Source organism: Alosa alosa, chromosome 12, assembly GCF_017589495.1.
Source record: "Alosa alosa isolate M-15738 ecotype Scorff River chromosome 12, AALO_Geno_1.1, whole genome shotgun sequence".
In the NCBI taxonomy this organism is placed as follows: domain Eukaryota; kingdom Metazoa; phylum Chordata; class Actinopteri; order Clupeiformes; family Clupeidae; genus Alosa; species Alosa alosa.
The window spans coordinates 3,358,719-3,375,529 of NC_063200.1; the positions used below are offsets into that span (position 1 = coordinate 3,358,719).

At 43.3% G+C, this 16,811-nt stretch overlaps 3 protein-coding genes across 6 annotated transcripts in view; 1 reads left to right on the forward strand and 2 right to left on the reverse strand.

The window, feature by feature from the left end:
- Positions 1–630: 630 nt before the first annotated feature.
- Positions 631–3,195, reverse strand: LOC125304800 (phospholipase A2-like). The gene is made up of 4 exons (XM_048259295.1): positions 2,891–3,195; positions 2,289–2,436; positions 1,968–2,101; positions 631–1,079 (listed from the first exon to the last, which is right to left on the reverse strand). The coding sequence occupies exons 1-4, from the start codon at positions 2,937–2,939 to the stop codon at positions 958–960; spliced, it is 453 nt and encodes a 150-aa protein (XP_048115252.1). The 5' UTR covers positions 2,940–3,195; the 3' UTR covers positions 631–957.
- A 4,318-nt stretch (positions 3,196–7,513) lies between these two features.
- prkab1a (protein kinase, AMP-activated, beta 1 non-catalytic subunit, a) lies at positions 7,514–13,277 on the reverse strand. 2 transcript variants are annotated; one of them, XM_048259460.1, is made up of 8 exons: positions 13,160–13,277; positions 11,865–12,102; positions 11,413–11,582; positions 9,718–9,811; positions 9,482–9,596; positions 9,126–9,259; positions 8,299–8,367; positions 7,514–8,180 (listed from the first exon to the last, which is right to left on the reverse strand). In XM_048259460.1, exons 2-8 carry the CDS (start codon positions 12,012–12,014, stop codon positions 8,103–8,105), a joined length of 810 nt encoding a protein of 269 aa, XP_048115417.1. In that variant the 5' UTR covers positions 12,015–12,102; positions 13,160–13,277; the 3' UTR covers positions 7,514–8,102. The 2 variants fall into 2 exon arrangements, with proteins under 2 accessions (XP_048115417.1, XP_048115416.1); XM_048259459.1 differs by having other exon boundaries at positions 11,365–11,582.
- Positions 12,128–16,811, forward strand: part of vsig8a (V-set and immunoglobulin domain containing 8a) — a 9,052-nt gene continuing 4,368 nt past the window's right edge. For 2 of the 3 annotated variants that reach the window (XM_048259456.1, XM_048259457.1), the window contains exons 1-2: positions 14,819–15,153; positions 15,425–15,594. In XM_048259456.1, the coding sequence (XP_048115413.1) occupies positions 15,036–15,153; positions 15,425–15,594 (288 nt within the window). In that variant the 5' untranslated portion in view covers positions 14,819–15,035. Of the gene's footprint in view, positions 12,634–13,698; positions 14,150–14,818; positions 15,154–15,424; positions 15,595–16,811 lie in introns of those variants that run through there. The other variant, XM_048259458.1, reaches the window with a different exon arrangement.

The following is a 16,811-nucleotide window of genomic DNA, read 5'->3' on the forward strand; positions in this document are numbered from 1 at the left end:
ATTTAAAAAGTCAGGAGGTTTTGCTCATAGTAATACACAAAAAGATTAAAATCTGCACTTATTTAATCAGTAACAGAATTATTGAATGTTTCCTCATAGTTCAACCAGAAATCTTAATTGTGTCTTTAAATTCTTAATTGTGTCTTTAAATACCATGTAGCTGAGTCAGTTTGACCATGTGTTAAAAAGAGAGAAGCTCAAATGCTCAAATAGTCGGTTTCAAATGGGAAAGCAATGAACTACTGAAGGTGTGTTTACACTTGTGGAAATATAGTTTAAAGCTGCAGTTGGCAAGTCTGACAGATTGAGGGATTTAGCCAAAATTTTGAATGTTTACAACTCTCATGCCCCTCCCCCACTACCACCGAGGACCCGCGCACCAGACTGTGACTGACAGTCGGATCTCACACAGCCCTGCTCTGATTGGACCAGAAGAACCGGGAGCTGTGGTTTTTTTGCAAAACAAATAACAGGCTCTAGGTGGAGGTAAAAGTGCATTTTTCTTTTTCTAAAACTGGCTGATTTATGTTGTTCTGTCGGAGCATAGTGTCGGTTTCAGTGAATATGATCAAAGAAATCTCGCCAACTGCAGCTTTAATTGCGAGAGAGACAAGATGGAGCCTTTTGAGGTCTGTTGAAGTTTAATCTTTAATCTTATCTTTTTGAATCAGATTCATGTACTGTCAGTGACCATGTTGACCACGGCTGCCATAATAAAAACAGCCAAACAGTATACAGACTGTGCAGCCCTTTGGACGGCATGCAGATAGTAAGGATGTATTGCAATAAAGACTTAATATTGGTATGAAGTGAGTTTTTAAGCTCGGCTACATTGTTTGTCCCCTAGCAAGCTCTGTTCTAGAATCTTTGGTCTCAATGGCCCAGAGGTTCCAGGTGTGCTGGTGTAGTCCAGATGGCTTCAGCAGAAGTTGATCCACATTATGCTTCCAGCCCGGCCTATTTGCATTGATCACTAGGAAGGTGCTCGTTCTCTGGATTGTAACCAGAAGCGGCGAAACACTCGGCGGCCTTCCTGTCGCACTCACAGATGAACTGCTCACACTCATCGTTCTTGTTGGCTGTAGAACACAGACGCAGGGGAGAGAGAGTGTAAGACACAGACACAGGGGAGACACAGGCGCTTGGGGGAGACAGAGTGTAAGACACAGGCCTTAGCGGAGACACAGGACGCAGGGGAGAGAGAGTGTAAGACACAGACGCAGGGGAGAGAGAGGGTAAGACACAGACGCAGCGGAGACACAGACGCAGGGGAGAGAGAGTGTAAGACACAGACGCAGGGGAGAGAGAGGGTAAGACACAGACGCAGCGGAGACACAGACGCAGGGGAGAGAGAGAGGAATGGAGAGACACAGGAGAGAGAAAGAGGAAGGGGAGAGAGAAAGAGTAAGACACAGGGGAGAGAGAGTGTAGAACACAGACGCAGCAGAGAGAGAGAGGAAGGGGAGAGAGAGGAAGACAGACGCAGGGGAGAGAGAGAGGAACAGAGAGACACAGGGGAGAGAGAGTAAGAGAGAGAGGCAGAAACACACTGATGACTGGACACAGTTACTGTAGATCCTGTGTAATGTACCATAGACTGTAGAACATGTAACAGAAACCTGTCTCTCTTAAAATGTGTTACTCATCTGGGCATTTGGCTTTGCGAGACATGACAATACTGAAATACAGTCAAACTCACTGAGCAAGTGAGACATTTGGCTCATTTTAAAGATGGACAAGGTTTTAAGAGCAAATGCCAAATACAGCATACTGTATAATGTATACATGTATCAATACGCATAAAAGTAAATACAAATATTTAACTCTATTCACACTTATTTACGAATATTTACATTTGCTTTTATATATTTTGTTCCAATTACGGCCCATAAGTCAGAGATCGTATTTATCATTGGAAGGTGACAGGTGAGTGTGGGACAGGTATGTGGGGTCGGACTGTAACTCACCTGGGCAGGTGATAGTCTTGCTGGCCTTATCACAGGTATAGGCATAGATCTCGGTGTAGGGGTTGTCGAAGATGGGCCAGCACTTAGGATGCTGCATGGCATCGTTGTAGCAACGGTCGTGCACCTCACAGCATCTGTGCATGCGACCATGCGTGTCAGTGGTCAGGTGTTGAATGTACAGCAACAGAGATTCATGGACATGGACAGATTTTAAGATTAGGATTTTATCCCTCTTGAACATCAGTAGTACCACACACATATATGAATACTATCTATATTATTTATACTTTCTTAGACCCTTCACCCTGACCAGACCCTCACCTGTCTAGGTCGTCCACAGGTGTGCCAGAGCCGCCCTTGCCGCAGTAGCAGCCATAGTCAGCATAGTCCAGAATAGGCCAGCTATCGGGGTTCGCACAGATGATCATGTCCCTGAACTGCGTCAGAGACATGTAGTCCATGGCCTGAGCTACACACACACACACGCATGCACGCACGCACGCGCGTACACGCGCACACACACACACACACACACACACACACACACACACACACACACACACACACACACACACACACACACACACACACACAGGGCAAGACCAACTTAGGAAAGACAGAATTTAAATTGTAACTTACATTGTCTCTAACTAACTCTCCAGTGTTACCTTGTCTCTAACTAATGTTTCCTTGCAGAGTGGTGGTGTGTATGTTTGCAGTCAGTCTTCACTCTGTGTGTGTGTGATGCTATTTTCGCTTGATGCTGATTTGATTTATTTAAACTAGGAAAAAAATCATTGAGGGCTTAGCCCTCATTTACAATGTTGAGTAAACACACAAATAACACATATACAATATCATGCCAAATGATCTTTTAGTGTGCATACATTCCTACACTATGTGTGTGACGCAATGCTACTCACCAAAGCAGAGGCCGAAGGCCAGCAGGAGGATGGCAGGGAGAGTGTTCATGTTGTCCAGATGAGTGAGCTTCACACAGCAGACATCCCTGGGGCCTTCCTTATATTCGCCTCCGAGGCCTTGGCTCCCTGTGATAACTCCATGTACCTCACAAGCTGTGCTTTGGACACCGGTGTGAAAACGCCCATGTACCTACACATGCTTTGCATTGGACAGCAGACACTGCTGTGACCATGTGCGGGCTCTCTCCCAAACTCCCACGGTTTTCCATTTCTGTCCTCAGACAAGCTTATCCATTTTTAGAAACTTCACTCACTCACACACACACACACACATACACACACACACACACACACACAGAGAAACAGCTTACAAGTGTGATTATTCATCATTATTCATTCTCTGTTCCAAATCTAAAACATCTTCACTTCTAAATAGAAAACCAGATAACCTAATTATGACTAGCTTATTTATCATTTAATGATGTAGGCTAAAGATCTAGCTACTGTATGTGGTGGATGTCAGGTCTAATTTCATTCCAACTTCACAGTGGCCATGGAGGATAGCCTGGTTAACACCAGACCACTTCTCAAATCTCAAATGCTAACAGGTTAGTCTGGGTTCTCCCCAGGCTACATAAGGGAAGTTCAGATGAAGAATCTGCCGTCAGCATTATTACCACCGCCAAGTTGAAATTTAACTATTGAAAAAATGAACTTATCGCATTATTGCATTTAAAGTGATCAAGTAAATGTACTTAGTTACTTTCCACCCCTGGGTTTATTTGATTCCATCATTATCTCTACCTATCAAGGTTATGTCCACTTTGTCCACTTGAATGGATGGTTTCATTTGTTCTATAAAAGATTCTTCTGTGTGCAGTTGCATTCTACTGGATATCAATGCAACAGGAATGTCTCAAATAGTCACACACAAAAGCAGAGCTTTCATTTGGCGTGGAGAATATGCTGCTCTAGCCGCGAAATCTGAATATGTTGTGGTATAAATATCCACATTTACAAACAGAAGCCAATAAACTGCACCACGAGTACTAAAACTCCATAATCTTTTATTAGGATAGAAATCTGGCACACGGCATGAAAAACAAAATACACAAACATGGAATGGTTTCTTTTTACACAATCCTGCCGTACTTCAGTAACACAGTGCTCCTTCACACACACAAACACACACAGATTACCTTATATCTTATCTTAGATACTTCAAAGTAGCCACTTTGTTGAATGCTTTACACTTTCGGACCAAATCAAGACGTTCCCTTTTGTGGTTGATAGTGTCAGATTGTCTATCATTGCCTATCATTGTCTATTTGTTTAATGGCGTCATGGTGGATGTGAGGTTAGTTATGGTTACATCAATATTGTGAAAAGGACTTAACAAGGTACAGTAAATAGTGGATATAACAATAACATAGCATAGCTAAAAACTGGGGAGTTTTTAGTTCCGTTGTTGGTAAGAAATACACAGCAGTAGGCTAAACTGGTGGTAAAACCAGTACTGATTACTAGGGCCCCAAGGGGAGGGAGGGCCCTTGAAAAGTCTGGAATATATTATATTATATTTATTATGGGGGCCCACCAGGACTGCCTATGCATGGGGCCCAGGATCTTGTACTACCCCCCTGTCCACCACAGGGGGTGATTGAGGGCAGTGCAGAATGAATGGGAGTCTATGGGGATAGAACTGACTAAATTGATTTTTTAAACTTGCTTATTGCCAACAAACTGCACATTTCTTTGTAGTTTTCACAACTACAGCATGGGTTTCCCATCAAAAGTGAAACATACAAATATCTATGCCCTTTCTGTATTTTACAGCTTGGGCCGGTTTTGCTGTTAACACATTACCATTTTGCTAATGAATGCTGATTGGTCAGTGAAGCTCCATAGGCTTCCATTCTTTCTGAGCTTGCTTGCGAGCAGTGGTGGACGAAGTACACAAATCCTGTACTTGAGTGAAAGTAGAGATACACATGGTCAAATGTTACTCCACGAAAAGTAGAAGTCCTCCTTTTACATTTCCACTTGAGTGGAAGTACAAAAGTACTTGCCTTCAAATGTACTTAGGTATCGAAAGTAAAAGTCCTGAAATGTATTATGACTAATACAGTTGCATTTACTATTGTTGAAATGATTCGGCATAGGTATTCATTGAGTCTTTCTCCTTAATTCAAGGACAAAATAATTTTATATCTTATCTTAGATACTTCAAAGTAGCCACTTTGTTGAATGCTTTACACTTTCGGACCAAATCAAGGCGTTCCCTTTTTGTGGTTGATAGTGTCAGATTGTCTATCATTGCCTATCATTGTCTATTTGTTTAATGGCGTCATGAGGGTTAGTTATGGTAACATCAATATTGTGAAAAGGACTTAACAAGGTACAGTAAATAGTGGATATAACAATAACATAGGTTAGGCAACACCATTATTTAAAGCTTAGCTCACTTCATAGAAAATACACATGTAAGTACACATGTATTTGGACAGTCTTTTTTCCAAAAGAAACTTCAGTTGTACTTCAGCTGTCACAAAACTCAAGTACTACTACAGATACATGAAAAAATGACTTAAGTACAGTAATTGAGTAAATGTACTCAAATAATGTCCCCCACTGCTTGCGAGTGCCCTCTAGGTGAACTACAGCCAGTCTCAGAAACAGGAAGTGTTCTCAGAGTGAAAGTTCTCCCACGCCTGGCTGTTTCTCAACATTGAGGATCCTCAAGGATTCTTGCTTGGTATAACTGAGCCCTGCCAAGTCAAATCCTTCAAAGACAGGGCTTCTTCTTAGCATTTGAAAAACTCACAATGGAACAGACTAGACCTCCATTTATTCTGCACTCGCAATGAGTGCCCTCATATGGAAACAGGGTGGAACTGCAACCAGTTTAGAAACTGAAAGTTTCCGAGAGTGAAAGTTCTCCCCTTATTAGACATTCTCTGGTTCTCCCCATATTAAAAGTTTTCTGGTGGAAGCTGGGAATTGAACCCACAACTTTTCAGGCAACTACATACTACTAAACATTTGGTGTTTGCACTGCTTCACACAGCAGACATCCCTGGGGCCTTCCTTATGTTCGCCTCCGAGGCCTTGGCTCCCTGTGATAACTCCATGTACCTCACAAGCTGTGCTTTGGACACCGGTGTGAAAACGCCCATGTACCTACACATGCTTTGCATTGGACAGCAGACACTGCTGTGACCATGTGCGGGCTCTCTCCCAAACTCCCACGGTTTTCCATTTCTGTCCTCAGACAAGCTTATCCATTTTTAGAAACTTCACTCACTCACACACACACATACACACACACAGAGAAACAGCTTACAAGTGTGATTATTCATCATTATTCATTCTCTGTTCCAAATCTAAAACATCTTCACCTCTAAATAGAAAACCAGATAACCTAATTATGACTAGCTTATTTATCATTTAATGATGTAGGCTAAAGATCTAGCTACTGTATGTGGTGGATGTCAGGTCTAATTTCATTCCAACTTCACAGTGGCCATGGAGGATAGCCTGGTTAACACCAGACCACTTCTCAAATCTCAAATGCTAACAGGTTCGTCTGGGTTCTCCCAGGCTACATGAGGGAAGTTCAGATGAAGAATCTGCCGTCAGCATTATTACCACCGCCAAGTTGAAATTTAACTATTGAAAAAATGAACTTATCGCATTATTGCATTTAAAGTGATCAAGTAAATGTACTTAGTTACTGTCCACCCCTGGGTTTATTTGATTCCATCATTATCTCTACCTATCCAAGGTTATGTCCACTTTGTCCACTTGAATGGATGGTGAATGGTTCTATAAAAAGATTCTTCTGTGTGCAGTTGCATTCTACTGGATATCAATGCAACAGGAATGTCTGCGTAGTCACACACAAAGCAGAGCTTTCATATGACGTGAGAATATGCTGCTCTAGCACGAAATCTGAATATGTTGTGGTATAAATATCCACATTTACAACAGAAGCCAATAAACTGCACACGAGTACTAAAACTCCATAATCTTTTATTAGGATAGAAATCTGGCACACGGCATGAAAAACAAAATACACAAACATGGAATGGTTTCTTTTTACACAATCCTGCCGTACTTCAGTAACACAGTGCTCCTTCACACTCACACACACACACACACAGATTACCTCAGTGTTTCCAACCCAACATCTTACAGAGAACTGGTCCCTCCACTTACTTAGGGATGAATACTTGGCCTCAGAAATGTAAAGGAAAGTAAAAACACAAACAAACAAAAAACACACAAGCATTTCTAGATAATATGTAGAGTATATTGCAATTACTGATTGATACTGAACTGTAGGCTAACCTAAGTGAAGGCCCTTGTGTGGACTTTGGCAAGCGGAGAGAGTGCAGTGTGTATCGAGGCTTTTGAGTGAGTCTATTGTTCTGTTCACTTCCCTGTACTCTTGTAACGTGAGAAGCTCTATAAAAAACAAAAGCACTCTCAAACTCAAACACCCATGATCCCCTGTCCGAAGAACATTCTGAGAAAAATACCATTTTATCGAGTGAGTCGGTGAATATAAGCCTGAGCTGAAAATACAGGGGCCTGCTGTGGAAATACAGTAACGTTGGGGGCTGGGGGTTCCCTTTCAGTCCGCACCATCACCACCCCTCCAGCACTCTACACTCCAGACATTTGTCTATGCTAGCAGCCCACGCTGGGCGTCTGGTCCACATTAGGACACCGTCTGCACAGATTAGAGGGACCTGGCCAACATCTGGACAACATCCATCATAGACATGTGGGATTCAGCAAAATACTGACCCAGATCTGGCAAGGGTTAACAGGATCTGGTCCAAATCTAGCATGGGTGAGCAAGACCCGGCCTAAAACTAGTATGAGCTAACAGGACCCAGCCTAAATCTAGCACGAGTTAGCTAGATCTAGTTCAAATCTGGCCCAGATCTTGTCAGGGTTAGGATGTACTGTAGGTCAGATCTAGCCTGGGTTAGCAGGATTTAGCCCAGATGGAGCATGGGTCAGTGAGATCTAGCACCACAGGTGAGCTCCAGAGCGGAGGCCATCTTGGCTGGTTGGTTGGTCTGGTGGTTGTCTGTGCAGTAGAAGACATGTGCATTCCATGGGGAGTGTCTTGTTTCAGGCAGGAGAGACAGAGAGAGAGAGTGAGCGAGCGACAGCAAGAGAGTGGAGGGGTTGGTCAGGATCAGATGGGCTTATAGAGGAGTGTTGTAACATACTTCTTCTTGTAGCGATGGGTAGCACTCAGTACCATCACCCCATCCTAGGGGAGAGAGAGAGAGAGAGAGAGTTATTGATGTTGACGACGTGTGCATGGCGTTATTGGCTCATTTGATGTGTGTGTGTGTGTGTGTGTGTGTGTGTGTGTATGTGTACCTCACCTTGATGGACAGCGCGTAGAGGTGGTTTAGCATGACGTGATTGGGCTCTGGAAGCAAGGCCGGGTCACACTGGAACCAGGACAAAACACAAATAAATACACACACACACATTCATCTGTCCTTGTCCTACCTTTACAAAGATTTGGACCAGACACAAGTCCTGGGTGATGTAAAATTCAGAACCAGCGATATTCACAACTTCACAACTAAACGTTGCATCGGTTGTGAAGACAAACCTGTGAGCAGTTTTCACGCTGGTCATCATTGTCCTTGGACATTTTCAGTCGGTTTGGAAATTGGACTAATTTAACATGATTTTTATTAAAATTCATTTTGTTTTTTACTTTTTATTTGTTCATTTATTAGTTGTCTGTATTGTATGTCTTGGTGTCACGGGCACGCTGGCGACTACGCCGCTCCGTCTGGCATCTTTTGTCTTGTTGTTATGTGTCTTGTATGTGGAGCGCTTTTTTTTTTTTTGGAGATTATTTTTTACAGGCTGATGTTTAAACAAGAGGTGAAAGAAGAGCGTGCATGGGTCTGTGTGTGCGTGCGTGCGCGGAGACTCACTGATATGCCTGTGCGTGCGTTGGTGCGTGCGTGCGTGCGTGCGTGCAGAGACTCACTGATATGCCTGTGCGTGCGTGCGTGCGTGCGTTGGTGCGTTGTGCGTGCGTGCGTGCAGAGACTCACTGATATGCCTGTGCGTGCGTGCGTGCAGGGACTCACTGATATGCCTGTGCGTGCGTGTGTGCGTGCGTGCGTGCAGAGACTCACTGATATGCCTGTGCGTGCGTGTGCGTGTGTGCGTGCATGCAGAGACTCACTGATATGCCCGTGTCCTTGTTGAGGATGACCTGCAGGAGATGCGGGGGCAGGATCGGCGGAGACTTGAACTTCTCGTCCTGTTTGGGCGTGTAGGCGTCCTGATGGTAAGGGCCGGGAGGGGAGCTGGACAGGTCTGTGAGGAGACGACAAGGGACCATCAGAAGCGTCTCACACACATTTGGTTTCAATTTCGGCTTGTAGAGGCCCTTGTTTTTCAGCCACTGTTCCACTGCACTCTAGTGCCACACTTCTGTGTTGTGTTGTTTTGTGTTGTGTTGTGCTGTGTGTGTAAACACACACAAACACACACACACACACACAAAGAGGGGAGTGTTTGCAAGTCACCATGTCCTACCTGACATATCTGAGCATTTCTGTGAATCCACCATTAGAGCATCAAACACCTCAAAGTCCGTCTTCTTGACCTGGATGATGTTGTTTACGCTCCCCATCTGATTGGTCACTACAGGCTGGGATAGGAGGACACACAAGGGGACGGTCAGATGTCTATGCTAGAGCAACACACACACACACACACACACACACACACACACACACACACACACACATAACACAGATAAACACAATTACCTCGGATGGATCGTGAATCCACTGTCCATCAACGTAGAACTTATATTGATAATCTCCTTCTGGTAAATCCATTATGGCCACAAAGTTGTTCTGACTAGAATAAAAGCACACACAGATGTAGTGTTGAATGAGTACAGTACGTGGGCTAGTTAATACAATACAATACAGTACTGACCCCGTAGGTCACTGCTGGGAACCTGGAATTAGCCCATTAGCTGCTACACAAGATGTCGCTAGTGTGTAAACCAAATTCTTATAATAATTCTTATAATTTATTACTCTTATGAGACAAGGGTACACTTTCGTGTAGTCTGATGTGAAATGGGTCTTAAATGTTCCTTTTTTTTGGGGCACTCTGTCTCTGCCATGATGCTCCTGTTCCTAGAGACACTGAACAGATTCATTTAGTTCGGGAGAAAAGAGATAAAAGCCCGCCTACACTGAAAACTGATTGGTTGATTTAGCGAAACAGGCCAATCAGGATGCTGTCTGTCTTACATGCGCTTCAGGCAACACACGCACCACCCCACTCTCTCTCCCTCTCCGTCGTGTGCGCGCTACACTCAGATGCACACGTCTCGGTCTCGCGTATGTGGTCTTGCTCACGCACTAGATTCCGGGAGATTTGATCTAATTTGCGGGCATCACCAAATGAGGTCATTTTTCCATAGGAAGAGACATCGAGGAGGAAGAGACATACATACATATATATGCTATAGCAGGTGACTGTCAGACATACATATATATGTATGCTATAGCAGGTGACATACATATAGCAGGTAACCTACAACTAAGTCAGAAAGACAATAATGCACAATGTATCATGTGCACTGACTGAGATGAATATTGCTAAAGAACTCTCTGTACAGAAAGCAGTGGCCCATTGTGTGTCCATGTACCTGCTGTGACACGTGCTGTGTGTCCACTCGCGGCTATGACGACTCATCAGGAACGTGCAGTACAGTGCGTAGTGCTGTGTGTCTAAAGCACATCTCAGCTTTGGTGAAGCACTGAACCACTTTGAACAGTTGATTCGAAAATGGGTTCATTACTCGAAGCTTCAGTAACAGCGACCTCTCCTGGTGAAAAGCCAAGATTGCATCTAAATTATCCCGGCTAGATAGTGGACAGGAAGCTTTACTAGTGAAATAAATCTAGTGCACGCACCTAACCACCCCACCCCCACACATACGTAGTGCACATGAATAAGAATGGGATATCATTCTTTATACAAATAAAGATTAATCAGGAGCCATCAGAACAGTTTTCCCACGTCTCTCTTACATTGTAATAAAAATAAATCGATATGAACAAACTATGCTTGTCACAGTAGAGGCTACGAACCAAACGCAATGTTGTGCATTAGCCTAAAGTGTTTATGCTTTGAGCGCGCTACAATTCAGACTAGAAACGAGGCCGTGCCAGTTGCAGTGGCAGCGCGATCGGTTCGCGAGTCGGTGGCGCTGCGAACCACTCAGGTGATTAATTCAGAGATCATATGTCACGTGATTTTTCCATACCAACGCAACCTTTGAAGCAGTGGTTCAAATGGAATTGTAGTTAATGGTTTGAAGCATGTATCGAAGCTTCAGTGTCATACTGCCATCACTAAGGATCTTAATTACCAGCTGAGGATAGATAACCCACCTCCTGGTTAAAGGGATCTTAATTACCAGCTGGGGATAGAAAACCCACCTCCTGGTTAAAGGGATCTTATTGGCCCAGTTGTTGAAGGAGCCAGATACAAAAACCTCCTTCCCGACGCCTGTCCATCGGAACACGGTGGGCCTGTCCCCCGCAGGGCCTTTGTCGCTGGCCTCGATGTCCTGCCGCCAAGCAAAGAACTCGTCCTTCTCCGTTGGGGCCTACGCAGGCAGAGAAGCGCAGCAAAAATAATTATATACTGCATGTTCAATATGAATTAAACATGCTAAACTTCAAATCAAGTCAGCTTTTATTGTCATTTCTGCATATTATGCATACCATATAGGCTACAGGGAAAGAAATTGTGCTACTTGAAGACCACAATGCCACATGAAACATAAACCACAAGAAATAAATATACTATATAGTGTACACAATATATACACATAGCTCTGGCTATTTAGGGATGTCATTTCTGAAGTTCAACCCAAACTTAGTCTTGCCTTCATGTCCTCCCCGTGGAAGATGTCTGCGTCCTCTGGGCTGTCCATGAGTATTTTGGGCCGGTCCCCCTCCTTGGCCCCGCGGCTGTCCCGGCGATGGGCCTTCTCGCCCTGACCCATGGCCGCTCTTTCGCTGCTAGTGTTTCCCATGATGCCGTTCGCTGGTCTCGCTCGTAAGTAACACAGGGCGAGAACCAGCAGGCTTTTTGCAACTACGTGTCTGAGAGGGGTCACACAGCTGTATGGGGGACAAACAAGGGACATCGTTTTAGCCATGATGACAGTGCTGTATGAAACGTTTTCTTGCATGGATCGCTTCTGATAACCTGATTTTAATTAGGTGGCACTGTATAGTAAATGCGACTTTATGTTTGGTTAACAGATGTTGGACCCAGGACAACCTGGATGGGCCATGCATGTATTATTTTAAACTGTGCCACTTGTGACTTTGCTCTACTGAAACATTAACACAAAATGAAACTATGATCATGGAGAGGACATGGTTAGACTTGGCAACAAGAGCATGTTGGCACATCTGGGAGTCAGACAACAATTTCCTTTAAAACACTTCCTCGACAACAACGAACACGATCGGTGTAAATTAAAGGCCAATTCACATCAAACTAAGCTCACAATAGCTGGACCCCGGGGAGGGTTAATTTGCTAACTTTCAAAACAACTGCAGGAGTAACATCGGATTGAACAAGGTCATGCGTGTGATCATCAGATCTCTTTAGATTAGCAGTTGGGGTTCGTTATAGTGAGCCAGGTAACGCAATTAAGCTCGGTTGGTGATTGCAAAGTGTTGGTGATTCCACAACCCGTTTTCCAAAGCTATATGTTAACTTCATGTGATGCACTTAACGTTAGCATGCCTTGCTAGCTAGCTAATGGTTATTGTCAAGCTAACTTTCGCTAGCTAGCGTAACGTTCCCTAGCTTGGCAGCTTGTCAACATCTATCAAGTGCGTAGTTTATATGGTGGGTGGCATTGCCAATCAGTGATACATCTCATTATTCTGGACTATGTCTCTTTAGCGTTTGGCAATGTTGATCAAATAGTTATAAACTGACCTACACATGTATGTAATTATAATTGTACTGGCTAGTCAGTGCTCACGATAGTAACTAGCTAACTTAGCTTTTCACCTAGAAGCTAACGTTCGTTCCAGTTTACTGTACTGTATAACAATTCTTCAGCGTGTTCGCCAGCTGTGACAAACTTGAAAAGCGCGTAAATAACATCCGATCATTGTGGTGGATTTCTAAGGGTTCGTTGAGTGGCATTTGGCTTACCTATTTGTTGTTGTGTAACTCGCTGTAATTATTTTCTCTTCGTCTTATCTTTCATCAGTATTTCCATGTTTGCTATCATTCGACGTCACATGAGGTGCCCCGCCCCTTCGTGCTGTTCTCTCTTGTCTTGAATATTTATAATGTAGGACTAGGCTACGGTATGGGTGTGAGGCTACCAAGACTAGTAAACTTACAATAAGCTGTATTTCATTACAGGAAAAACATTTAATCAAGTATTTGCTTCAGTGCTTCAGAAAATGTTGGCCTATCATCATTGTAGCCCAATAGCCTAATCAGTGCTGACTTGAAAAGAATAAGATGGAATGGAATAGCATAGTCTACCCTTCTTACCCAAAGTAGGGCCTATATCTTACAGATTGTTCTGTTCTTTCTATTTCTTTATTTGTATCTTTATTTTTTCTTTATTCTTAATTCTTCAGATTGAAATAATACATGCATAATAAAATGAAAAATACTCAAGAGTGTGAAAGCATTGATACTCTCCACACTGAAACAAGTTATGCGCTTGTTTCACACAGAAACAGTCCTGTCCCTTGCCTTTTTTGGGGTGGAAGAACCCGTTCCTGGTCACCCGAGACCTGTTTGTTGAGAACAGGTTGCCATGGCGTCCTCTTCATTCGACACCAGAGGTATCGCTCTTTGTCCATGAAGTTGCACCAGGTGGTGTGTTGCCTTGGGAACACATCCTTAGAGGATTCCAACAGGTGCACAGGGTTTTAGGGCTCTCCCAGAACCACACCTGAAACCTCTGCCTCTACTTTACACATGAAGCAGCTGTGTCTTCTTCACGTTTTTCACAGGTTGGGATTTTATCTTTTGTTTGGAATTAATGTATTGAAACGTATGACAAGGAGACCAGCATTAATTTTAGCAATAAAGCGAAAACCCATGACGGCATAACGCAGGCGGAGAGCAACGGAGACAGAGAAGAGTGACCTCTTTGTCAGTTCAACTGGACAGAGAATAAAGGTAAGAGGGAGGTGGTGGCATGAAATGGTAACTGATCAGAAGAGCTTCACAACTCTCAAGCTCATCTGTCCTTTGGTAAGAGAGATAACGGATAACTCCTTCTGGTGGGTACAATACGATTTGAGTGAACTTGAGGATATGACCTTCACAGATCGGGCTGTCCACCAGCAATGTTCAAATGTACATTAAAAGCAGCGAATGCTCTGTGACCTCATCTGGACAAAGGCTGAAATGTTTAAGAGCTGTTTGGCTTGCTGTTGCAGCATTGAATAACTCATGCTTTAGGGATATAGACCACACAGGGTTGAAATTTAGTTGTGTATTGCTAGACACCTATATAACTTTGTTTTGGCTCTACTGAGACTTAGGTCTGCTGCATGTTTACTAAACTAGACATTGGTTCATAGATCTTTATCATCAGCACAACCAAGCAGATGGAGTCTCAAAACACGTAGATGGAGTGCTGGGGGTTATTTTAAGTATGTGGTTTAGTGACAAACTTCGGTAAGTTAACTTGGAGTAAGTGGTAAACCTCCTGCAACAAGAGCCCTATGGCATTGTTTTGTTAGGAGAATGAAGCCATACAGCTCTTCTATTAGGAGGTTTACCACTTACTCTGAGGTAACTTACCCAGGTTTGTCACTAAAACACATACTTGGAATACCCCCCCTCACTAGGTTTATCTATTTTAAATGTCAGCATGTTGCGTGGTGACTGGAATCAGTTATCTTATCAATCTTATCAAGTGATGTGATGGCATATGCAAGGGACGTAAGTATAGGAGAGAGGCCAACCACTACGCTTCTGAGGCAATGAAGATGACAGAGCATTTGGCTGATGCCATTTTAGCTTAAACAACTGTGTTAAAATAGTGTGTGTTTCAGTTATGGATGACTTCACTCCTAAACAGATGCAGCACATGGTGGCAAAAATAAGGCGTCACTTCAACACTGCCTACATCACTGCAGTCATTCTGTTTGGATTTCTTGTGTCATTCAATGAAGGTGACTTGAATATTTGTATGTAATAAATTCCAACATTGCCTGTAAAAGACATTATTGTTACCTAATGAGCCAGATACTGTATATGAATGTCAACAGGACTATTTTAGTATTCCCTTAGATATCTATGGAGAAGACATTGAGACTGTAGATGATCTTGTTTATCTAAACATCAGAATATCTGTCCAAAAATACCTTAGATTCACAAACCAAATATGCCATTCTGAGTATTCCACTTCATTTTCCCTGAACATGATGTTACGCCGATGCTCAGACGTTGCCATGGCGATGGTGGTGACCTCCTCTGGGCCCCAGACTCTGCAGAAGGCCCATGGGGACGCTGTGACCTTGGGGTGCACATACTCGCCTGGGCCCCTGGACATGGGGGATCTGGATATTGAGTGGTCTGTCATCAGCCCTGACACCACCCAGAAAGACCAGCTGGTAAGCACAGATTTTTTTAAACAAGCGTTTTCTTTATGCATAAATACACATATAGACTCACATACACACACATATACACACAGACATCATCTGGCCGTGGAGATTCATATGTGCTGAAGACATACTGAAAACAGGGTGAAAAGAATGAGGGTTTTATATTAATGGGGGTAAATAAATAGACTTATCTAGAGTTGCACTAGAAGGGAAGTTCTGCTTGTTTTTCCATCTCTAGTTCACAGGGGTGGTTTGTTTTGGTTGTTCATCTGGCAGCTAAGGTAATCGTTGCTTATTGATTAACCTGAGAGGTGTGGTCAGTTTTATTTACCTTTGAATGACGGGAGTTGTTGCAAAACAGCGTGTGTTTATCATAACAGTGGGTGAGACCATCTGTTGTTGTATAAATAGGGTTCACAACTTTACACTGCCACTCAAATTATATCAGAGAAATGACAGTTTCTTTAGAGATTAGATAGATAGATAGATAGATAGATAGATTGCCCTTCTATGCTTTTATTTGTTGTTACTGTTTGCTTTTGTTTATGTAAAGCACATTGAATGATGTCTGTGTATGAAATGCGCTATATAAATAAGCTTGACTTCACTAGATAGATAGATAGATAGATAGATAGATATATGAAATGAATGCATGGCCTTGTTAGCTTGTAGAGTTCATAGCAGAGCTCGTAGTAGCTCATAGCAGAGCTCGTAGTAGCTCATAGCAGCTCATAGTATATATACTCTTTTGATCCCGTGAGGGAAATTTGGTCTCTGCATTTATCCCAATCCGTGAATTAGTGAAACACACTCAGCACACAGTGAACACACAGTGAGGTGAAGTACACACTAATCCCGGCGCAGTGAGCTGCCTGCAACAACAGCAGCGCTCGGGGAGCAGTAAGGGGTTAGGTGCCTTGCTCAAAGGCCGTGCCTACTGGTCGGGGTTCGAACCGGCAACCCTCCGGTTACAAGTCCGAAGCGCTAACCAGTAGGCCATGGCTGCCCCAAAGTAGCTCATAGCAAAGCTCGTAGTAGCTCATAGTAGCTCTTAGCAGAGAAGAGCACTGTGAAGGCTGCATTTTCCAGGTTGTGGAAACGATCCCTCTTGTCACAAAGTGAAAAATGTTCCTCTGGCCTACATCAAATATGCTAATACCGGCTTGCCATTTATTAGGCATTTCTAGTCATGAAAAGTAAAAACAAAACCAGTCAAAATGTAC